At 42.4% G+C, this 25,546-nt stretch overlaps 1 protein-coding gene across 3 annotated transcripts in view; it reads right to left on the bottom strand.

Annotated features, from left to right (window-relative positions):
* The window catches only part of tube1 (tubulin, epsilon 1), a 204,035-nt gene that overhangs the window by 134,917 nt on the left and 43,572 nt on the right, over window positions 1-25,546 (bottom strand). For 2 of the 3 annotated variants that reach the window (XM_079887751.1, XM_079887750.1), the window contains exons 3-4: window positions 2,985-3,037; window positions 2,804-2,858 (exon numbers count right to left, since the gene is read on the bottom strand). In XM_079887751.1, coding sequence (XP_079743877.1) covers window positions 2,804-2,858; window positions 2,985-3,037 — 108 coding nt within the window. Of the gene's footprint in view, window positions 1-2,803; window positions 2,859-2,984; window positions 3,038-25,546 lie in introns of those variants that run through there. The other variant, XM_079887752.1, reaches the window with a different exon arrangement.

The raw sequence follows: 25,546 nt of genomic DNA, 5'->3' as shown, positions 1-25,546 counted from the left end.
TCACATTGAAAGGTCAAGCGGTAGGCGGAAGTACAGACCTAGTGTTTACAAAGCGAACGTGCAAAGACTAAGTCAAACGCCATTTACAAAATAAATAAATAAATAAATAAAAGGTAAAACAATGATGTCAGACGATTTTGAAGTTGGAGGAGAAAATGAGAAAAAGTTTTTCGTCCAAAATTTTTCCACCCATGTCACACGTGACCTTTCCAACGTGATTACGTAATGCGTGAAGTCGTGGACGTGCAAGACGAGCATTTGTGGTTGAAAAGGTTTTTTTTTGTTTGCTTGTTTTTTTTTAAATAGAAAATGACCGATTGTTTGGCTAGATAAGACCCTTATTCTTTGGCTGGGATTGTGTAGAGCAGCGGTTTTCAATAGGTGAGGCTGCATAACTGTATGCAGCTCTATTGATATCGGTAATTGTGTGTGCGACGCGAGTATTAGCTTTAAAATGCGTCGTTTCCTTGTCCCAAGTCAACAGAAGTCAGCATTAAGGGAGGATACGGAGCCCGGGAAGTCACCTGTGTGAGTAAAAAAAACGATCCGTGGCGACGGTTTTGCAATCTGTCCGCTCAGTTTATAAACAGTAACGTTACTCACGAATTCTCAAACTGTTCCCTCGGTTTAATAAACCGTACCCACGAGTTTCTAATCCGCGCTCTCAGACTTGTTAACCGTGCCTTCAGTTTTTTTGCAATCTGTACCCACAAATTCATAAACCGTGCCCACGCTTTCGCAATCCGTTCCCAATCCCACGTAGTATTGCGTGACGAGTTCATAATGCGGTAAATTCCCGTTCCCATTTACTTCACATGCAGTCTCATTATAGATAGATGTGCGTCACGATCTGTGCACTGCCGCGTCTCGCGCTCGCCATGCCGCCAGATTCAGTATCAGTGCACCTTATGAACCATGGCGTTAACTTGAACTGCATTTCTGTCAGTGCGTGACTACAGCTCGTTAATAAACAACGTTTTTTATTTTTTTTTATTGATCCATTTCATACAATCCGTCTTCATTTGGCAACTGCACTTGCGCAAAAACATTTTTCATGTTCAACTGTTTTTTTTGTGTGTGGATGCTGCTGATAAAACAGCTTTGCCGAGACTACAAAGAGACATGCATTTGTGTGTGTGTGTGTGTGTGTGTGTGTGTGTGTGTGTTTGTTTGTTTCTTTTGTAAAAGTTTCCCGGATATAACTTCGCTATTTAATGCACAATTTGCCTTAATTATATTATCAGCATTACAATGTGAGTAAATGTAGCCGTGTAAAATGTAAGGGATGATGCCACCCTTCTAGAACAATGTGCATTTACTTTTAGATTGTAACATATTTAATAGCACGGAATTACAGTGTAATTAGTGTTAGCTCACTATCTTAGCCTTTTTCAGTGCATTAGGTGAGGTAATCTGATAATATTAGTGATTCTCATTTATCAAAATACTAAAATTGGTACCGTTTTGGAGAGAAATTGGGTATTTTTTAATCTATCCATTTAACCCATCTCATGGTGTGTGATGCTGATCTATCATATGAGTTTCTAAAGGTTTTTGAATTCTTTGCACAGTTATGAATATTGATATTTTATGTGCAACAATAGCATGCTCAGGCTCATTGGGCCTAATTTTAAATGTTTTTTTTTTTTTTTCAAATACTGTAATATGATTTAAATGGTGATGAGTGTACTGCTTTGATGCATTTTAAAAATATGGATGATAGATATTCTTCAATCTTTCTGACAAAGAACAAAATATAATGTGAATTACAGTATGTGCAATTTTTTATTTATTTATAAACTGTAGTGCAGTGTTTATTATAAGGGGGTAGAATCCGCAGCTCAGTACTCACTACTCATGAGTACTTATATAAGATACTTTCTTAATCTTACTCAAGTAGTTTTTTTGGACAAGTACTTTTTACTCTACTCACACTACATTTTTCGGAATGTAATGGTACTTTTACTTGAGTATGTTTTTTCAGTACTCTTTCCACCACTGCTGATTTTGTTTGAGATGATGTGCATCTCCTTCAAATGTGCACTTAAAGCCCAGACACACCATGCCGATTTCAGCCGTTAGATTGCACATGTTAAGCATGTTTTGTTGACTTGTGGTTAGGCCTACTGATGTTCAGTGATTTTAAAAGTAGCCTCAATTAGGCCTGCATGAAGTTGAAAATTATTTGCTGTTGCAAAGAATCGTTTATGAATGCACTTTTAAGAAAGTTGTGGAAATAAAATAATATTTACATTTTATCAGTTGTTATTGAAACTCATCATTGCCTGGAACACACAAAAGATGGCATTTACTGCAGAGGCGTGTGTGGGTTAGGGCAGGCGGACGGGATTTTGGGGAAGGGGGGGCTCGGCTGTCCTTACCTATTCTAAGGGTAGGCTCACATTCACCCAATTTGAAAACCCCTGGTGTAGAGCCTTTGAAGCTGCATTGAATTTGGACCTTCAAACCATTGAAGTCCACTATATGGAGAAAAATCCTAGAATGTTTTCCTCAAAAACCTTAATTTATTTTCGACTGAAGAAAGAAATACATGAATATCTTGAATGGGGGTGAGTAAATTATCAGGACAAGTGAACTAATCCTTTAAGACTGACATCTTTGGCTGCTGTATAACTAGTCTTGCTCTTTTAATGTCTTTCTCCATAAGCGTAACATTCTGTAGGCACTGTAAGCCAAACCGCATAGATCTGAAGCTCACACACACATTCACAACATAGCAGTCAGATACTACAGTCCTGTCTCCATGCTCCAATCCCAAAACATCACCTAACATGGTGCTCACCCTGGCCTTTAGAGCAGTGATTCTGCCCCCTGTAGCGTCTGCTCCACCCGCTCTCCTACAGAAACACCACACACACACGAGATCCCACAATAACTCAAGAGGATCAGCAGAGAGGATGACATGTGGACAAACAGAGGGTCGTGAACAGAGTAAGAAGAGAGCAAGAGAAGAGAGAGCCTACCTTTGGTCAACATTTCTAAAGAAGCTGCTCAGCGCCTCATCATAAACTCCTGTCTGCAGAGACAAAATCAAGACTCAGTTAATGATGTTTTCTAATCTTTGATATCATGTATATTGTGCATATGTAAACATGAGCAGACCTGTTTTGTTTAGATGAAGGTTAGATGTCCAAATATCAGATGTGTATTTGATGATTTAAAACCACATTTGGAAGTGCAGTGTTTCCCCTACTATGTATTCAGCAGCGGTGCAGCGCCGCCGGTGGATTTTCAACGCTGCTGCAAAATCTTCACGTGATCAGTAATATCACGACATTCACTTCATTCACTTACACACCTAAAAACACTGAGACATGGCGACCGGCAGCGCTGCTAATGCGGTGGCCTGAATCCACTTGTTGACAAGAAAGGAGGAAAGAGCCACATATGGAAATATTTTTGATTAGGCTAATGTCACTTTACTGATTTTTACTGGTATTGGTACCGAATAGTGAAATTTTTCAGTGAAAAAAGAGTATGAAATGTGTATCTCTCTCCGGCGCGTTCACTACTGCAAAGATCGCGAGTCAGACTTCATCTTTGCAGCCGACACAGAAAACACTTGTTTATTAATAGACAATTAAAATGTCTCATTGCAATATTTTACATATTCATAATCATTACTTTTGCTGGTTCGTTGTGACAGTTATGAAAAATTGAGTGTGAGGGATTTGTTCACTTCACACAAAAAGATCTTGGAATGAGATGGCTAACTGTAGTAGCGTTTAGTCCACTGCCTATAATAGCCTAATTTAGAGATCACTTTTTTTTTTAACCGACTACCGACTAGAGAGTAAACTTGAGGCACTTGCAAGAAAATGGATAAGTAGCTACATAATAACATTCACAAATATTACACCATTTAAAAAAATACATAGGCTACTGAGTTACTAAAACATTCTTTGTCAAAGAATACACTTGTTTGTTCACAGTTTTAACGTTCATGTTTCCATTTGTTTAATTTCAAGATCTGAGGTGAATTATATCCATTGTTGCTCGCCCTGCTGAAAAATCCAGCTTAAACCAGCCTAAGCTGGTTGGCTGGTTTTAGCTGGTTTAAGCTGGAAGTAGCTGGTTTTAGCTGGTCTCCCAGCCTGGCTTAGCTGGTTTTAGCTGGTCTCCCAGCCTGGCTTATCTGATTTTAGCTGGTCTCCCAGCCTGGCTTAGCTGGTCAAGCTGGTCTCCCAGCCTGGCTTAGCTGGTCAAGCTGGTCTCCCAGTATGGCTTAGCTGGTTTTAGCTGGTCTTCCAGCCTGGCTTAGCTGATTTTAGCTGGTCTCCCAGCCTGGCTTAGCTGATTTTAGCTGGTCTCCCAGCCTGGCTTAGCTGGTCAAGCTGGTCTCCCAGCATGGCTTAGCTGGTTTTAGCTGGTCTCCCAGCCTGGCTTAGCTGATTTTAGCTGGTCTCCCAGCCTGGTCTAGCTGGTCAAGCTGGTCCCCCAGCCTGGCTTTGCTGGTTTTAGCTGGTCTCCCAGCCTGGCGTAGTTGATCAAGCTGGTTTCCCAGCCTGGACAATTTGGTGGTCAGCTGGTTTTAGCTGGTCTCCCAGCCTAGCCAAGCTGATGAACATCTCACCTTATTATTATATATATATATATATATATATATATATATATATATATATATATATATATATATATATATATATATATATATATATAATTATGTATAATAATAATAATAATAATAATAATAATAATAATAATAATAATAATTCACACACACACACACACACAAAATAAGTTAATATAGACGAAGTTGATTATAATATACACTAGTTAATTATTGGAACCGACTGGAACCCAGATTTTTTTGTTTGTTTGTTTGCTTGCCATTTAGTAATATAACGCAATTATTAGTATTGTAACGCAACTTATCATTATATAAAGGTAAATTGAATTTTTCAAAAATAAAATAAAAAACTTTTAATACTTCTGTCACAATTTTTTTACTCGCATGCCATAAACCTGGCATATTGCACATGAATGGGTCATAGAACTACACAATGAGTTTAAAATTCATGATTTAATATTAATGATTTTTTAAATTGTTATATGTTTTAATTCTAGATGTTTATTTAAATGCTGCGTGACTTTGAAGTGTTTTAATGCGCGTGCGCGTGAACATTCGAGTCGCATTCAAACACTGGAGCGAGCGCGCTGCGCGAGAGCAGATGGAAACGGGGAAACGTCATCAACTGACACACGACAAAACTCTTGTCTCTCGCAGTTGTTTTCACTGCTTTCAGGTGAGTTTAGTCAACAAATTCACACAAATAATACATACAAACGTCCCTGACACCTTTATTACGTGTAATTGACACGCTTCTGTTGAATATTTACTTTATAGAAATGGTTTTGTGTCTTCGAAAAAGTCCGTTAGCATCTCAACCATTTTTAGAAGAGGTAAGTTAGGCCTACGTTAAGGGAGGCTAACTATAGACTGGAGCTCTTGTTTATGAAAGTTTGGGGTTTTAACCACATCTTTGTGTAGATAACAGTTTTTGATAGTTTTGTTTTGCTGGTAATTTGTCAATGGGTGATTGGAAGTAGGCTAATTTATTTAACCTAAAAGAATGCACTGCACTGTTAATCAGTGACGTCACTTACAAATAGTGATTAAAAAAAAGTGATTTCAGGAGCAACAGGAAAAAAACCTCTACAACAAAGGGTGAATTATTGTTTAATCATGATACTAATTTCATATGCATCAATTTATATTAATATATAATTAATTATTATATTAATTAATATATTATCTTAAGAAATATATATATATATGTGTGTATATAATATATATAATTCTTTCTCTTTTCTGCAGTTCACCTCTGCTCTAGCTTGGTTTCTTGTAATAAACCCTATTGTAAATCCTATGTAACATTGTTGGCTCTGTGAAATTGCATGTTATGTTCCTACTGTAGATCATCATGCTGAAGGCCTGCTGCACCCCCGTCCAAGAAAATCTCCACGGCTATGAACCATATGACTAGTAAGCAAAACAACCTCAAACATACAATGCACTACTGTCCAAAAGTTTGGGTTCTGTAAGATTTATGCTTTTGAAAGAAGTCTCACATTTTAAAATCATTAACCCCAGGTTTTTTCAGTGTGATTGTCCTTGAGAAGCCTGTAGGCTAAATAATAGGCGACAAATATAATGGTATAATGGTCGTAGTTATAATAATTTATTTAACTATTATGATAACAGGATATCATGGTCATTGGTATATTTTATTTTATTTCTCTAGGTCTGTTTTGAGTTATGTTGGCCAGTGAGAGAGACACCATACTGTGAAACTCAGGGGTATTTATTTATTTGTATGTATTTTTTACTGATAAATACTGAAATTCTTTTTACTTTTAAATGCTAAATGTGGTTCAGGCCAAAAAGTTATTTTTCACAGATATCTGGCCAGCTTACTCATGGCTCATACTCTTAGCCATTAAAATGTTTGAATTGATATCCCCAATGCAATATCAGCGGGTAAAGATATCATTAGAGTTCTTAAAATTATGGCTGTGCTCTTGTTATCAGATGAGATATAATCCCTAGCGTTTGGCCCTGTGATTCTTCAGGACAAGACCTTGATGCCATCCACACTCAGTAGATGAAGAAGGTGAGTTTCACAATAGCTGCCACTATCACAAATCAAGAGACCGAACACAACAGGCTTTCATCCATATGAACACACCCATATGTAGGCATGGGTACTGAAACTCAGTATTAAATGGGCCCTGGGGCCAAATTATGGAAGACCGCAGTATCGATAAGCTTGGACGTTATCAGTTCTGCTGACGGTACTGAAGAATTTACACGCACTATTTATTAAATACTAAGGGTGTCACGATTCTCCAAATCCTCGATTCGATTACATTTTCGATTCTAAAGTCACAGTTCGATTCGATTCTCGATAATAAAAAAAAAAATTTGAAAGCACAAGCTATGCCATTTTTAGACTTATGCAATATAATAATATCTGACCTTTGTTCGCAATACTACATTGTCAAATTTAAAATGTTTATTAACAAAATAATGTAACAATAACTTATATCTTAAGACAATTGGAAACTTAAACAATATAACCTATTACCTATTATAGTCCCGGGGCTCCCTGGACTCCTCAGAGCAGTCACAGGCGAATAGCACGTCGTTTTAAATTGGGTTCCCACAGCGTTTGCAACGCAGTACGAGAGAACGTTCTCGTAATGGGACGTACTTGGTTACTTGCGTAACCTCGGTTCCCTTAGAGATAAGGGAACGAGTACAGCGTTGCCTTGCCGTGCTATTTCGCTCATATCAGGTACTTCGCTTCAGTCGATTTAAACCTAAAATCCTTTGGCGAGTTTTCTGTGAATTTATACTCTCCAGCCACGTCCAAATTGGCTCGCTCGAGGTTGGCAGGGCGCCAAGTGCTCCCATTGGACCGCACGCCACTGCTAACTCGCCATAGGTTCGTGCAGTTGCCGCAGCACAGCCAATCAGCTCGCTCAGACGAGTTATGATGCTCTCGCTGTGCAGCTGCAATGCGTTTTAAAATAAAGGCTTCAATATTCTCGAGAAAAGGAGTTTTACCTATTACAGGCAAGCCGAGCTGACGTGACATGGGGGCGTGGCAGCATCGACGATTCCATTGTTTGATTCGATAATCGAGATTGAGCATTAATTTCGATCGATTTCGATTTGACACCCTTATTAAATACATTGTCTTGCAAATTGTATCTCACCAGCTGTTTCTATATGCGATAGGGGTGATTGCATTGGAGTTTTTCCCTCTTTTGCACCTCGCTTTAAATCACTAATAGGGGTGTAAGAAAAAATCAATACACTTGAGTATCGCAATATTTTATTTTGCAATCCTGTATCGATTTTCAATATCAAATTTTTATTTTTATTTTTTAGTTTACGTGCAAAAATATTCATGGTAAGACAGTGGTTCACATTTATGTTGTGTTGAAATCCCTACCACTAGATGGCTATGCTGAGACGCACCACTAGTGTCCTCGCCTAACAGTGTCTGACTTTTTGCTAGAAGCTAACAACATTGCTATGGCTGAACCCCGTGTAAGACCGGCTCCCGCTGCATGAAGTGTGGAATCATTTTGGTTTCCAGAGTAAAGAGGGCACTACCAATATCGACAGGAACCATGCAGTTTGTAAACTGTGTCTGGGAAAAATCAAGTACTCTGGTAATGCCACGAATTTGAGGAAACATTTTGCAAGACACCATTCAGACACTCAGTTAAGCGAACAGCAAGCTAAACGACACGACCCCTCACAACTCACCCTTGCTTAAGTTCAAACGCACAAATTACCAACGACTTCAACTCGTGCAACCAAAATAACCCAGTCAGTAGTTTATTTCATTTGTAAAGACATGCGTCCGCTCCGTGTGGTTGAAAACGAAGGTTTCTGTTATATGGTGCAAACAATGGAGCCTCATTACACTATACCGTCCACTATGGCGTCCCGGCAACACATCACTGAAATCGCTGTGCCCAAACTTTACAAGGAGGTTAAAACAAACGTGCTGGAATGTCTAGCCTTAGCTGAGAAGGTTGCCTTGACATGTGACACTTGGACGTCTAGGGCGACTGAGTCATTGATTTAATAATTAGTTACATTCCTAAATGTTTCCTTTAGGAATCGTGTGTTTGTAACACTAAGTGTTATGTGTTGGATGTACCCTGTGTATGAATAATAGTGCAAGCATTTTTTTAATGACAGATTGCACCTCAGATTGCACCTAATGTGTTATGCATTAGCCTAGATGTCACAGTCAGGGGCTATGTATTTTCTTTAACTGACAATTTACATTTGTTCCTCAATGTTTCCCTTAGGAATCGTGTTCGTGTTTTTGCAACACAAAACGTGTTGGATGTACCCTGTGTACTAGGAATAGTGCAAGCATTTTTTTTTTTTTATTGACATAGATGTCTTTTCTTTTTTCAGATTGCACATAATGTGTATGTGTTATGTATTGTGACAGGGGCTATGTATTTTCTTTTATTATGGCCTACTTGAGCATATAAAAATTTGCTCACTAAGAACCTGTGAACCACAATCCCAAACTGGCAGTTTGATTTTCTGTTTACTGAATTCAGGGCCGGAGTGGGGCCACTTTTCAGCCCGGGAGTTTCAGGCCCAAGACCAGCCCACTTTTTCCAGGGTGGAATTCCAAATTAGCGCTTTTTCCAAATTGGTTAAATGAAGCAACAGTTCAGCTCTTACTATTGTGTAGTTTGTATTAATACCATGGTTCAACAAATAATGTAAATGTTAAATAATAATTCACTAGAAGCAATTGCGACTTTATTTCACACAATTCTGACTTTATATCGTGCAATTCTGACTTTATAACACGCAATTGCGACTTTATTTCATGCAATTCTGACTTTATAACACGCAATTCTGACTTTATAACACGCAATTGCGACTTTATTTCACTCAATTCTGACTTTATATCTCGCAATTCTAACAATGTAAACTCGCAATTGTGAGATAAAAAGTCGCAATTATCTTTTAAAATGTTTCATTCTGTGGCGGAAACAAGCTTCCATACCTCCTGGCCTCTTCCTCCCATCCATCCTCCCTGACGCGTACCGTTACGGTAGGGCCGGCCCAGCTATCGGTAGGCGGTGCCGCGGTAGCCTACCTGAGAAAACGTTTTGGAAAAGATGGGCTATGGACCCAACCAACTCTATAGGAGGGGAGGGGAGAACTCCCTCACACGGTACAACCCATGCAGAGCTGCGCGCTGCGGTGTCAGAATGCGGAACGTGTGTAGCCTAATGTAACTAACGTGACAAATGTGAGAAAAAAAAAATCCTCGACCGGCCCAAAAGTGAAGCGGCCCAACGGGAATTCTCCCGATTACCCACCTGCCTGACTGAATTGTTTACCTAAAGTAAACTTCTTTGACTTTTATGCAATTACTTTTTCTAAAATTATAGTCCTACATTAAAAAAAATCCCAATATATCACCTTATACACAGTATCAAAATATATGGCAATATATTGAATCGTGACCCATGTATCGTGATGCGTATCATATCGCCAGATTCTTGCCAGCCCTAATCACTAATAAATATCTGTGCATTTTACCTTTGCTTTTCGAATTAGCACCAAGCAAAGCCAATTCGGGAGCGGCAGTTGCTTGAATGGTGAGTTCATTATTATTCTTAATGAAAAACACAACAACAAACTCATTTAAATAGGCCTTTTGAAACCAAATCTTCCTCCATCATCTTGTCAGTCAAGAGTAAGGTTATCGCATTGGACTGAAACTTAGTGACTTTGTTCACAAAGGGTATAACTACTTCCCAAGTGTTTTTTTGACAATTTTCTTAATTTTTATGACACGCGCCACATTCTTCTCTCAAATGTTTGCTTTCACTCTAGACATAACCAACTGTGTTTATGTAAACCTTGTGAGTATATATTTGACAGTATTAACGTAACTAAGACTCGAAAGATAACTTAGTCCAGTATCCAGGCGCTGTTTGATGGGCTTTAAGTGCATGTGCGCTTCGGGTGTATGCACTCAGAAAAGCTCATTCTCAGAAAAGTTAGAACAGTGCATCAGTACACGAATGAAACATTTAACTGGCAAGGCTTAAAGCACATGCGAATAATGAACTTTTGCGAATTGCAGTGTCTACTCTACCTCTGCGTTAACATGTGATGTGAATGTATGTCGCGTTGTACAGTATGTTGAGACGGAGGTGCCAGAACTGCAACTGATAGAATGCACTGTAACACGATACTATGATATTTCTTCAAAAGCAGATCGTGGAGACATTTTACTCGTCCACGATCAAAAATTGTGATATCCCACACCCCTATGCGCAACACAAAACTTCTCACACAGCGTGCGTGAGTTCATTAATAATGCAGCACTGGTCCAATCGGGACAGTGGCAGTTCATTCAACTGTCCGAAACGTCTTTCAAGCTGCAAGGCGCACCTGCATCTGCCATGTTCAGCACTGAATGAATGACAGGATCTCCCCTGTAACAACGCACCAGGTAAACAAGAGGATGACATCTAGTGAAGAAGACTAGTAATAAGATTAACGATATCGAATCAACCACATTTTAAAAAACAATTAATCGAAAAATCTTTTTTTGCCCATCCCTACTTCGTGTGTGTGGCTAAACGATCAGATACACAAAAATATTAGTTATAATGACCAGCTTGGAGAGTATTCACTTAAACACAGTTTATGTCTTAAGTTTTAAGCTTGGTGAATAATATGTCAAATGAAATGCAATGGTCAGGATTATTGAGGGTCTTTTTCTATGACAGCAGACACATGAGATAATGGCTGAAGTGAATCAGTGAAGGAGAAGATCAAGCCTATGGAGGAGGACATGCAGTTTACACTTCAGGAGAAAGACAAAAGATTAGCTCCAAGGCAGATTCAGCAATCATTATAAAGTGAGTTCAGTGTTTCCATGTTTAGGTGATACTGTTTAATAAAGCAGGTACATTGTGTTATTTACAGTGATGATTTTACTTGTTTTATTATTAAAAGGTAATATTAAAGGTTAAAAATGACCCACGGTAATAGACCTGCACGATATAGCAAAAAACTGATATTGCAATATTTAATTTTTTCTGCAATATATAATGTAATATGAAAATCTATTTCACCAAATGACTTAAATAGCTCTATTTGGAAGTAATTAATCATTCTAGAATGATTAGTGTGATTTTGTAGGGGTTTGCATCTGCATAGAAAATAATAAATTGCAAGCATAGGTAAAAATGTTTTAACAAAGATTTGAAATAAACATTTCCTCATATATTCCAGGTAAGTCTTATTTAGGTACAGAAATTAAGTAATCAACTGTAAATTAACATGGAGTAGTCTTTACATAGCCTTGCTTTCACAGAGGCCTATACTGCAATGTCACTACCACAGATAGGTATGAATGATAAAACAATGTTCATGGCTTTAATGCATCACATAACGCACATTTAATGCATCACATAACACGCGTGTTCATTACAGTGTGTCAGGTTGTGTGTAGCTTTACACCTGTTTTATGAGGACATCATAAGAACATGTTCCTGATGTTTAACTTGACTGGAGAATCTCAGTGTGTTGTGGTAGTTTGACAGAATCCTGGTCTATGGCTAATACCAGTATTGAAAACTATTTGTGCTTGTTAGATTAAATGTAATCATTGAAGAAGTTGGTAAAAATAATTGAAATTGGCAAGTAATACTAAAATTAGTATTTATTTGTCTTTTTTATATTTTTAAGTTGGCTTGGAAAAGCCAACTTACTGATATTGTACTTAAACTTATTATTAGTGGTGCTTGCTGAAAGCAAGGCATCACTATTGTTATCCTCCATACTTATTATTAATGGTGCTTGCTGAAAGCAAGGCATCATTAGTGTTCTCTTGCATACTTATTATCTTCTTATTAATGGTGCTTGCTGAAAGCAAGGCATCATTAGTGTTCTCTTGCATACTTATTAATGGTGCTTGCTGAAAGCAAGGCATCATTAGTGTTCTCTTGCATACTTATTATTAGTGGTGCTTTTTTGAAAGCATCACTATTGTTATTGCTCATACTTATTATTCTTATTATTAATGGTGCTTGCTGAAAGCAAGGCATCATTAGTGTTCTCTTGCATACTTATTATTAATGGTGCTTGCTGAAAGCAAGGCATCATTAGTGTTCTCTTGCATACTTATTATTAGTGGTGCTTTTCAAAGCAACACTATTGTTATTGCTCATACTTATTCTGGACCAAAGTTTGGCGCGTAACTCGCCCCACACCGTTTGTCTCAGACCCCTGAGTGAGGTGTCAAATCGACCGGCTCATTGAGGAGAGGTGTGCTATATCTTTTCTAAGCGATCGGGTGTACGATGTTCGCACAGCGGACGAAAAAGCGGCCAAAAAAGTCCCATTGACTTAACATTGGGCATTCCAAAAAATTCAAATCCAAACCGACTTTTTCACACACACAGACACAAAGGGCCTGACACCCCTGCGTCTCTCCCTCTCTCTCTCCCTCAGAGGATTTATATTATCAAGCAACCAATAAGTAATGGCCTAAAATCTTCATAGCCACACCCTAGCAACCAGTTACAGCACCCTAGCAACCACTAAGAGCTCCCTAGCAACCACCCTATACCAAAAAAAAAAAAGTTTTTTTATTTTTTTTATTTTTTAAAGCAATATTACACTCGTGGCCATCCGAAATCACTCCATGCTTGTGCCTATTCGGCCATAGGCACGATGCCGCAGGCCGAGTGCCGTACTGAACCACCCAGAACACCCTATTCGGCCATAGGCACGAGGCCGCAGGCCGAGTGCCGTACTGAAGGCACTCGCAACCACTCAGAACACCCTAGCAACTGCTTTTTTTAAAAAAAATTAAAGCAATATTACACTCGTGGCCTTGCGAAATTGCTCCATGCTTGTGCCTATTCGGCCATAGGCACGAGGCCGCAGGCCGAGTGCCGTACATAAGGCACTCGCAACCACCCAGAACACCCTAGCAACTGCCTAGCAACCACCCAGAACACCTAGCAACTGCCTAGTAACCACCCAGAACACTCTAGCAACTGCCTAGCAACGCCCTAGCATCTATCCAGAATACGATAGCAACTGTCTAGCAACACCATAGCAACCACCCAGAACACCCTAGCAACCACCTAGCAACGCCCTAGCAACCACCAAGAATACCCTAGCAACTGCCTAGCAACCACCAAGAATACCCTAGCAACTACCTAGCAACCACCCAGAACACCATAGCAACTGCCTAGCAACACCATAGCAACCACCCAGAACACCCTAGCAACCACCTGGCAACAGCATCTTGCTAAAAACATGCTAGCAACATGCTAATCAAGCTAGCATCATGCTAGCAACATGCTAATCATGCTAGCATTATGCTAATCATGCTAGCATCATGCTACCAACATGCTAATCAAGCTAGCATCATGCTAACAACATGCTAATCAAGCTAGCATCATGCTAGCAACATGCTAATCATGTTAGCATCTAGCTAAAAACATGCTAGCAAAATGCTAATCATGCTAGCATCTTGTTACAAGCATGCTAGCAACATGCTAATAATGCTAGCATCATGCTACCAACATGCTAATCAAGCTAGCATCATGCTAATCAAGCTAGCATAATGCTAGCAACATGTTAATCAAGCTAACATCATGTTAGCAACATGCTAATCAAGCTAGCATCATGCTAGCAACATGCTAATCAAGCTAGCATATTGCTAGCAACATGCTAATCATGTTAGCATCTAGCTAAAAACATGCTAGCAAAATGCTAATCATGCTAGCATCTTGTTAAAAGCATGCTAGCAACATGCTAATCATGCTAGCATCATGCTACCAACATGCTAATCAAGCTAGCATCATGCTAATCAAGCTAGCATCATGCTAGCAACATGCTAATAATGCTAGCATCATGCTACCAACATGCTAATCAAGCTAGCATAATGCTAGCAACATGCTAATCATGCTAACATCTTGTTAAAAGCATGCTAACAACATGCTAATCATGCTAGTATCATGCTACCAACATGCTAATCATGTTAACAACATGCTAATCATGCTAGCATCATTCTAACAACATGTTAATCATAACAAATCATGCTGGAATGTGTTAAATCGTAGTAAATCATCTTAGAAACATGGTAAATCGTGGTGAATAATGTTAAAACGTGGTATATCATGGTATCACGACATATTAATTGTGTTAGCATCTGCCCAAGTGCGAATATTGCCACTGCAAGCACCACTTCACATTTTCTTCAGGAAATGTACATTCTAGTTAGTGGTGCTTGCTGAAAGCAAGGCATCACTATTGTTATTGCTCATACTTATTATTCTTCTTCTTCTTATTGTTCTGGACAAAAGTTTGGCGCATAACTCGCCCCGCACCGTTTGTCACAGACCCATGAATGAGGTGTCAAATCGACCGGCTTATTGAGGAGAGGTGTGCTATGACTTTTATAAGCGATCGGGGGTGCGGTGTTCGCCCCAGGGGCGAAAAAGCGGCCCAAAAAGTTCCATTGACTTAACATTGCGACGAACTTTGAGCACTCATAGCTCTGAGCGAGGATTTTGCAGAAACGTGTGATTTGCCACATTTGAAGAGGCTGACAGGCTCTGTAAGAACATACCTCACAATGGGGTAAAAGTTGCACCCCTGGGGGGCAGGAGCGTCCCAAAGTTGTCCCATTGACTTACTATGGGGAAGGAATGTCCCGTGAAACACACATACTTTTCCTACTATGGTAAATTGCATAGGGATTTTGTAATGAACGTAGCTCTGGATCACAGTGTCATAGAGACAAGGGGGAGGGCTCATCTTACTCAGATGACCAATCAGTCTCTCAGGATCATTGTGAAGCTATCAAGCCACGCCCTAGCAACCATTTAGAGCACCTTAGCAACAAGTCCCATAGACTTCCATTGAAAGAGATCAAAGGGATATCTCAGGACTGAATTGTCATAGAAACATGGGGGTGGTCTCATTTGACTCGGGGCAGCAAACAGCCAATCATGAATCACCTCAACACTTCCTAGCCCCTCCCTAGCAACCATTGTCGAGCACCTTAGCAACCAAAATTCATAGAGAGATATCTTCTATTCTGAATGTCACAGAGGCATGGGAGTTGGTTTATATCATACATACTGACAAGCAGCCTTTGGAGTTTCATGATTGGCAGCTGCCAAGCCACTCCCTAGCAACCAAACAGAGTACCCTAGCAACCATTTTGCAAGACCTATATCTCTGCATCAGAACATCATAAAGAGATGGGGTTAACACAAGTTTGACTCAGGGCAGCAAACGGCCAATCATAAATCACCTCAACACTTCCTAGCCCCTCCCTAGCAACCATTGTCGAGCACCTTAGCAACAACAATCCAAAGAGGGATATCTTCCATTCTGAATGTCACAGAGGCATGGGAGTTGGTTTATATCATTCATAGTGACAAGAAGCCTTTGGAATTGCATCATTGGCAGGTGCCAAGTAACTCCATAGCAACCAAAAAGAGTACCCTAGCAACCAAAATCCAAAGAGGCATATCTTACATTCTGAATGTCACAGAGGCATGGGAGTTGGATTATATAATTCATAATGACAAGAAGCCTTTGGAATTTCATCATTGACAGCTGACAAGCCACTCCCTAGCAACCAAACAGAGTACCCTAGCAACCAAAATCCAAAGAGGCATATCTTCCATTCTGAATGTCGCAGAGGCATGGGAGTTGGTTTATATCATTCATAGTGACAAGAAGCCTTTGGAGTTTCATGATTGGCAGCTGACAAGCCACTCGCTAGCAACCAAATAGAGTACCCTAGCAACCGTTTAGCAAAACGTATATCTCTGCATCAGAACATCGTATAGAGATGGGAGTTGGTTTATATCATTCATGCTAACAAGAAGCCTTTGTAGTTTCATCATTAGCAGCTGACAAGCATCTCCATAGCAACCAAACAGAGTACCCTAGCAACCATTTTACAAGACCTACATCTCTGCATCAGAATATTGTATAGAGATGGGGGTTGGCTCATTAGTTTCAGTTGGAAAACAGTCTGTAAATATCACCATGGTAACTGTGTATTCACACCCTAGCAACCATTTAGAGCCACCTAGCAACCATATTGCAACATATAGAAGCCATATTTCAGCTCCACAACATAGTACAGGCATGGTTGTTGGCTCGTATGCAATCATGTACAACACCCTAGCAACCGAGTGGCGAGTTTTGCCACTGCAAGCACCACTTCACATTTTCTTCAGGAAATGTACATTCTAGTTATTATTATTATTCTGGACAAAGTTTGGCGCGAAACTCGCCCCGCACCGTTTGTCTCAGACCCCTGAGTGAGGTGTCAAATCGACCGGCTCATTAAGGAGAGGTGTGCTATGACTTTTCTAAGCGATCGGGTGTACGATGTTCGCACAGCGGGCGAAAAAGCGGCCAAAAAAGTCCCATTGACTTTACATTGGGAGTTCTAAAAATATTTGAATCCCAACTGCCGTTTTCACACACACAGACTCCAAAGGGCCTGACACCCCTGCATCTCTCCCTCTCTCTCTCCCTCAGAGGATTTATATTATCAAGCAGCCAATAAGTAATGGCCTAAATTCTTCATAGCCACACTCTAACAACCAGTTTCAGCACCCTAGCAACCACTAAGAGCTCCCTAGCAACCACCCTAAACCAATAAATAATTTTAAAAAATTGTTTTTACATTTTTTAAAGCAATATCACACTCGTAGCCTTGTGATATTGCTCCATGCTTGTGCATATTCGGCTCTAGGCACGAGGCCGCAGGCCGTACTGAAGCCATTTGTTATTAAATATTTTAAGAACTCTATAAAAACTCTATAGTAACCATCTTTGACAACTACTAACCACCTAGTAACACCATAGCAACTACAAAAAATACCTTAGCAACCACCCTGAACACCCTAGCAATACCTAGAAAAGCTCTAGTCACCACCAAAAATACCCTAGCAACCACCCAGAACACCCTAGCAACTGCCTAGCAACCACCCAGAACACCTAGCAACTGCTTAGCAACCACCCAGAACACCCTAGCAACTGCCTAACAACGCCCTAGCATCCACCCGCAACACCATAGCAACCACCCAGAACACCCTAGCAACCACCTAGCAACTGCCTAGCAACCACCAAGAATACCCTAGCAACCACCCAGAACACCCTAGCAACTGCCTAGCAACCGCCAAGCAACCACCCAGAACACCCTAGCAACTGCCTAGCAACGCCCTAGCAACCACCCAGAACACCCTAGCAACTGCCTAGCAACCACCCAGAACACCCTAGCAACCACCCAGGATACCATAGCAACCGCCTAGCAACACCATAGCAACCACCCAAAACGCCCTAGCAACACCCTAGCAACCACCAATACCCTAGCAACCGCCTAGCAACCAACCAGAACACCTTAGCAACTGCTTAGCAACACCATAGCAACTGCTTAGCAACACCATAGCAACTGCCCAGAACACCCTAGCAACCACCTAGCAACTGCCTAGCAACCACCCAGAATACCAGAGCAACCGCCTAGCAACACCCTAGCAACCACCCAGAACACCCTAGCAACTGCCTAGCAACGCCCTAGCAACCACCCAGAATACCCTAGCAATGCCATAGCAACCACCAAGAATACCCTAGCAACCGCCTAGCAACACCATAGCAACCACCCAGAACACCCTAGCAACTGCCTAGCAACACCACAGCAACCACTCAGAATACCCTAGCAACTGCCTAGCAACGCCCTAGCAACCACCCAGAATAACCTAGCAACCGCCTAGCAACACCATAGCAACCACCCAGAACACCCTAGCAACTGCCTAGCAATGCCCTAGCAACCACCCAGAATACCCTAGCAACCGCCTAGCAACACCATAGCAACCACCCAGAACACCCTAGCAACTGCCTAGCAACGCCCTAGCAACCACCCAGAATACCCTAGCAACCGCCTAGCAACACCATAGCAACCACCCAGAATACCCTTGCAACTGCCTAGCAACCACCCAGAATACCCTAGCAACCGCCTAGCAACACCATAGCAACCACCCAGAACACTCTAGCAACTGCCTAGCAACCACCCAGAACACCCTAGCAACCGCCTAGCAACACCCTAGCAACCACCCAGAATACCCTAGCAACTGCCTAACACCCTAGCAACCACCCAGAACACCCTAGCAGCCGCCTAGCAACACCATAGCAACCACTCAGAACACTAGCAACTGCCTAGCAACCACCCAGAACACCCTAGCAACCACCCAGAACACCCTAGCAACCGCCTAGCAACACCCTAGCAACCACCCAGAATACCCTAGCAACTGCCTAACAACACCCTAGCAACCACCCAGAACACCCTAGCAGCCGCCTAGCAACACCATAGCAACCACCCAGAATACCCTAGCAACTGCCTAGCAACCACCCAGAACACCCTAGCAACCACCTGAACAACACGAATAAGCCATATCTCAGCAGCAGAACATCGTACAGACATGTTTGTTGGCTCGTATGCAATCATGTACAACACCCTAGCAACCGAGTGGAGAGTTTTGCCATTGCAAGCACCATTTCACATTTTCTTCAGGAAATGTACATTCTAGTTATTATTATTATTATTCTGGACAAAGTTTGGCGCGAAACTCGCCCCGCACCGTTTGTCACAGACCCCTGAGTGAAGTGTCAAATCGACCGGCTCATTGAGGAGAGGTGTGCTATGACTTTTCTAAGCGATCGGGTGTACGATGTTCGCACAGCGGACGAAAAAGCGGCCAAAAAAGTCCCCATTGACTTTACATTGGGAGTTCTAAAAACATTTGAATCCCAACTGCCGTTTTCACACACACAGACTCCAAAGGGCCTGACACCTCTGCGTCTCTCCCTCTCTCTCTCCCTCAGAGGATTTATATTATCAAGCAGCCAATAAGTAATTTCCTAAAATCTTCAAAGCCACACCCTAGCAACCAGTTTCAGCACCCTAGCAACCACTAAGAGCTCCCTAGCAACCACCCTAAACCAAAAAAATTGTTTTTTTACATTTTTTTGTATTTTTTAACACAATATTACACTCGTGGCCTTGCGATATTGCTCCATGCTTGTGCCTATTCGGCCATAGGCACGAGGCCGCAGGCCGAGTGCCGTACTGAACCACCCAGAACACCCTATTCGGCCATAGGCACGAGGCCGCAGGCCGAGTGCCGTACTGAAGGCACTCGCAACCACCCAGAACACCCTAGCAACTGCTTTTTTTTAAAAAATGAAAGCAATATTACACTCGTGGCCTTGTGAAATTGCTCCATGCTTGTGCCTATTCGGCCATAGGCACGAGGCCGCAGGCCGAGTGCCGTACATAAGGCACTCGCAACCACCCAGAACACCCTAGCAACCACCCAGAACACCTAGCAACTGCCTAGCAACCACCCAGAACACCTAGCAACTGCCTAGCAACCACCCAGAACACCCTAGCAACCACCTAGCAATGCCCTAGCAACCACCAAGAATACCCTACCAACCATCTAGCAACACCATAGCAACCACCCAGAACACCCTAGCAACTGCCTAGCAACGCCCTAGCAACCACCCAGAATACCCTAGCAACTGCCTAGCAACGCCCTAGCAACCACCAAGAATACCCTAGCAACCGCCTAGCAACCACCCAGAATACCCTAACAACCGCCTAGCAACACCATAGCAACCACCCAGAATACCCTAGCAACTGCCTAGCAACACCCTAGCAACCGCCTAGCAACACCATAACAACCACCCAGAACACCCTAGCAACTGCCTAGCAAAGTCCTAGCAACCACCCAGAATACCCTAGCAACCGCCTAGCAACACCATAGCAACCACCCAGAACACCCTAGCAACCGCCTAGCAACACCATAGCAACCACCCAGAACACCCTAGCAACTACCCAGAATACCCTAGCAACCGCCTAGCAACACCATAGCAACCCCCCAGAATACCCTAGCAACCGCCTAGCAACGCCATAGCAACCACTCAGAACACCCTAGCAACTGCCTAGCAACCACCCAGAATACCCTAGCAACGCCCTAGCAACCACCCAGAATACCCTAGCAACCGCCTAGCAACGCCATAGCAACCCACCAGAATACCCTAGTAACGCCCTAGCAACCACCCAGAACACCCTAGCAACGCCATAGCAACCACCCAGAATACCCTAGCAACTGCCTAGCAACGCCCTAGCAACCACCAATAATACCCTAGCAACCACTCAGAACACCATAGCAACCACCCAGAACACCCTAGCAACTGCCTAGCAACGCCCTAGCAACCACCCAGAATACCCTAGCAACCGCCTAACAACACCATAGCAACCACCCAGAATACCCTAGCAACTCCATAGCAACCACCCAGAATACCCTAGCGACCGCCTAGCAACACCATAGCAACCACCCAGAACACCATAGCAACCACCTAGCAAAGCCCTAGCAACCACACAGAACACCCTAGCAACCACCTGAACAACATGAATAAGCCATATCTCAGCACCAGAACATCGTACAGACATGTTTGTTGGCTTGTATGCAATCATGTACCACACTCTAGCAACCGAGTGGCGAGTTTTGCCACTGCAAGCACCACTTCACATTTTCTTTAGGAAATGTAAATTCTAGTTAATGGTGCTTGCTGAAAGCAAGGCATCATTAGTGTTCTCTTGCATACTTATTATTATTCTTCTTATTATTCCAGACAAAAGTTTGGCGCGTAACTTGCCCCGCACCGTTTGTCACAGACCCCTGAGTGAGGTGTCAAATCGACCGGCTCATTACGGAGAGGTGTGCTATGACTTTTATAAGCGATCGGGGGTGCGGTGTTTGCCCCAGGGGCGAAAAAGCGGCAAAAAAAGTCCCATTGACTTAACATTGCAACGAACTTTGACCACACATAGCTCTGAGCGAGGATTTCGCAGAAACGTGTGATTTGCCACATTTGAAGAGGCTGACAGGCTCTGTAAGAACATACCTCACAATGGGGTAAAAGTTGCACCCCTGGGGGGCAGGAGATGCCCAAAGTTGCCCCATTGACTTACTATGGGGAAGGAACGTCCCGTGAAACACACATGCTTTTCCTACTATGGTAAATTGCATAGGGACTTTGTATTGAACGTAGCTCTGGATCACAGTGTCATAGAGACAAGGGGGAGGGCTCATTTTACTCAGATGACCAATCAGTCTCTCTGGATCATGGTGAAGCTATCAAGCCACGCCCTAGCAACCATTTAGAGCACCATAGCAACAAGTCCCATAGACTTCCATTGAAAGAGATCAAAGGGATATCTCCGGACTGAATTGTCATAGAAACATGGGGGTTGTCTCATTTGACTCGGGGCAGCAAACAGCCAATCATGAATCACCTCAAAACTTCCTAGCCCCTCCCTAGCAACCATTTTCGAGCAGCTTAGCAACCAAAATCCAAAAAGGGATATCTTCCATTCTGAATGTCACAGATGCATGGGAGTTGGTTTATATCATTCATAGTGACAAGAAGCCTTTGCAGTTTCATGATTGGCAGCTGTCAAGCAACTCCATAGCAACCAAACAGAGTACCCTAGCAACCAAAATCCAAAGAGGGATATCTTCCATTCTGAATGTCACACAGGCATGAGAGTTGGTTTATATCATTCATACTGACAAGCAGCCTTTGGAGTTTCATGATAGGCAGTTGCCAAGCCACTCCATAGCAACAAAACAGAATACCCTAGCAACCAAACTTCAAAGAGGGATATCTTCCATTCTGAATGTCACAGAGACATGGGAGTTGGATTATATCATTCATACTGACAAGAAGCCTTTGGAATTTCGTCATTGGCAGCTGCCAAGCCACTCCCTAGCAACCATTGTCGAGCACCTTAGCAACCAAAATCCAAAGAGGGATATCTTCCATTCTGAATGTCGCAGAGGCATGGGAGTTGGTTTATATCATTCATACTGACAAGCAGCCTTTGGAGTTTCATGATTGGCAGCTTACAAGACACTCCCTAGCAACCAAACAGAGTACCCTAGCAACCAAAATCCAAAGAGGCATATCTTACATTCTGAATGTCACAGAGACATGGGAGTTGGTTTATATCATTCATACTGACAAGAAGCCTTTGGAATTTCATCATTGACAGCTGACAAGCCACTCCCTAGCAACCAAACAGTGTACCCTAGCAACCAAAATCCAAAGAGGCATATCTTCCATTCTGAATGTCGCAGAGGCATGGGAGTTGGTTTATATCATTCATAGTGACAAGAAGCCTTTGGAGTTTCATGATTGGCAGCTGACAAGCCACTCGCTAGCAACCAAATAGAGTACCCTAGCAACCGTTTAGCAAAACTTATATCTCTGCATCAGAACATCGTATAGAGATGGGAGTTGGTTTATATCATTCATAGTGACAAGAAGCCTTTGTAGTTTCATCATTAGCAGCTGCCATGCAACTCCATAGCAACCAAACAGAGTACCCTAGCAACCAAAATCCAAAGAGGCATATCTTCCATTCTGAATGTCACAGAGACATGGGAGTTGGATTATATCATTCATACTGACAAGAAGCCTTTGGAATTTCATCATTGACAGCTGACAAGCCACTCCCTAGCAACCAAACAGAGTACCCTAGCAACCAAAATCCAAAGAGGCATATCTTCCATTCTGAATGTCGCAGAGGCATGGGAGTTGGTTTATATCATTCATAGTGACAAGAAGCCTTTGTAGTTTCATCATTAGCAGCTGCCATGCAACTCCATAGCAACCAAACAGAGTACCCTTGCAACATTTTACAAGACCTACATCTCTGCATCAGTATATTGTATAGAGATGGGGGTTGGCTCATTAGTTTCAGTTGGAAAACAGTCTGTAAATATCACCATGGTAACTGTGTATTCACACCCTAGCAACCATTTAGAGCCACCTAGCAACCATATTGCAACATATAGAAGCCATATTTCAGCTCCACAACATCTTACAGACATGTTTGTTGGCTCGTATGCAATCATGTACCACACTCTAGCAACCGAGTGGCGAGTTTTGCCACTGCAAGCACCATTTCACATTTTCTTCAGGAAATGTACATTCTAGTTCTTCTTATTATTATTCTGGACAAAAGTTTGGCGCGTAATGCGCCCCGCACCGTTTGTCACAGACCCCTGAGTGAGGTGTCAAATCGACCGGCTCATTGAGGAGAGGTGTGCTATGACTTTTCTAAGCGATCGGGTGTACGATGTTCGCACAGCGGACGAAAAAGCGGCCCAAAAAGTCCCATTGACTTTACATTGGGAGTTCTAAAAACATTTGAATCCCAACTGCCGTTTTCACACACACAGACTCCAAAGGGCCTGACAGCCCTGCGTCTCTCCCTCTCTCTCTCCCTCAGAGGATTTATATTATCAAGCAGCCAATAAGTAATGGCCTAAAATCTTCATAGCCACACCCTAGCAACCAGTTACAGCACCCTAGCAACCACTAAGAGCTCCCTAGCAACAACCCTAAACCAATAAATAATTAAAAAAAATTTTTTTTACATTTTTTAAAGCAATATCACACTCGTAGCCTTGTGATATTGCTCCATGCTTGTGCCTATTCGGCCAAAGGCACGAGGCCGCAGGCTATTAATTAAAACTATCTAAAACTATCTTAAATAAAACTATCTATTAAAGATTTTAAGAACTCTATAAAAACTCCATAGTAACCATCTTTGACAACTACCAACCACCTAGTAACACCATAGCAACTACCAAACATACCTTAGCAACCACCCTGAACACCCTAGCAACATCTAGAAAAGCTCTAGTAACCACCAAAAATACCAGAGCAACCACCCAGAACACCCTAGCAACTGCCTAGCAACCACCCAGAACACCCTAGCAACTGCCTAGCAACGCCCTAGTAACCACCCGGAATACCCTAGCAACACCATAGCAACCACCCAGAACACCTAGCAACCACCTAGAACACCCTAGCAACTGCCTAGCAACGCCCTAGCATCCACCCAGAATACCATAGCAACTGCCTAGAAACACAATAGCAACCACCCAGATTACCTTAGCAACTGCCTAGCAACGTCCTAGCAAACACCCAGAACGCCCTAGCAACCACCTAGCAACACCCTAGCAACCACCAAGAATACCCTAGCAACCGCCTAGCAACCAACCAGAACACCTTAGCAACTGCTTAGCAACACCATAGCAACCGCCCAGAACACCCTAGCAACCGCCTAGCAACACCCTAGCAACCACCAAGAATACCCTAGCAACCGCCTAGCAACCAACCAGAACACCTTAGCAACTGCTTAGCAACACCATAGCAACCGCCCAGAACACCCTAGCAACCACCAAGAATACCCTAGCAACTGCCTAGCAACCACCCAGAACACCCTAGCAACTGCCTAGCAACGCCCTAGCAACCACCCAGAATACCATAGCAACTGCCTAGCAACCGCCTAGCAACCACCCAGAACACCCTAGCAACTGCCTAGCAACCACCCAGAACACCCTAGCAACTGCCTAGCAACGCCCTAGTAACCACCCAGAATACCCTAGCAACACCATAGCAACCACCCAGAACACCCTAGCAACCGCCTAGCAACACCATAGCAACCACTCAGAATACCCTAGCAACTGCCTAGCAACGCCCTAGCAACCACCCAGAATACCCTAGCAACTGCCTAGCAACGCCCTAGCAACCACCCAGAATACCATAGCAACTGCCTAACACCATAGCAACCACCCATAACACCCTAGCAACGCCCTAACAACCACACAGAACACCCTAGCAACTGCCTAACAATGCACTAGCAATCATCCAAAATACCCTAGCAACCACCTAGCAACCACTCAGAATATCCTAACAACCGCCTAGCAACACCATAGCAACCACCCAGAACACCCTAGCAGCTGCCTAGCAACCACCCAGAACACCCTAGCAACACCCTAGCAACCACCTGAACAACATGAATAAGCCATATCTCAGCACCAG

The sequence above is a fragment of the Squalius cephalus genome (assembly GCF_949319135.1).
Source record: "Squalius cephalus genome assembly, chromosome: 12".
Taxonomy (NCBI): domain Eukaryota; kingdom Metazoa; phylum Chordata; class Actinopteri; order Cypriniformes; family Leuciscidae; genus Squalius; species Squalius cephalus.
The sequence above is the reverse complement of the archived record's forward strand: the minus strand, read 5'-3'. Positions and strand labels throughout refer to the sequence as shown.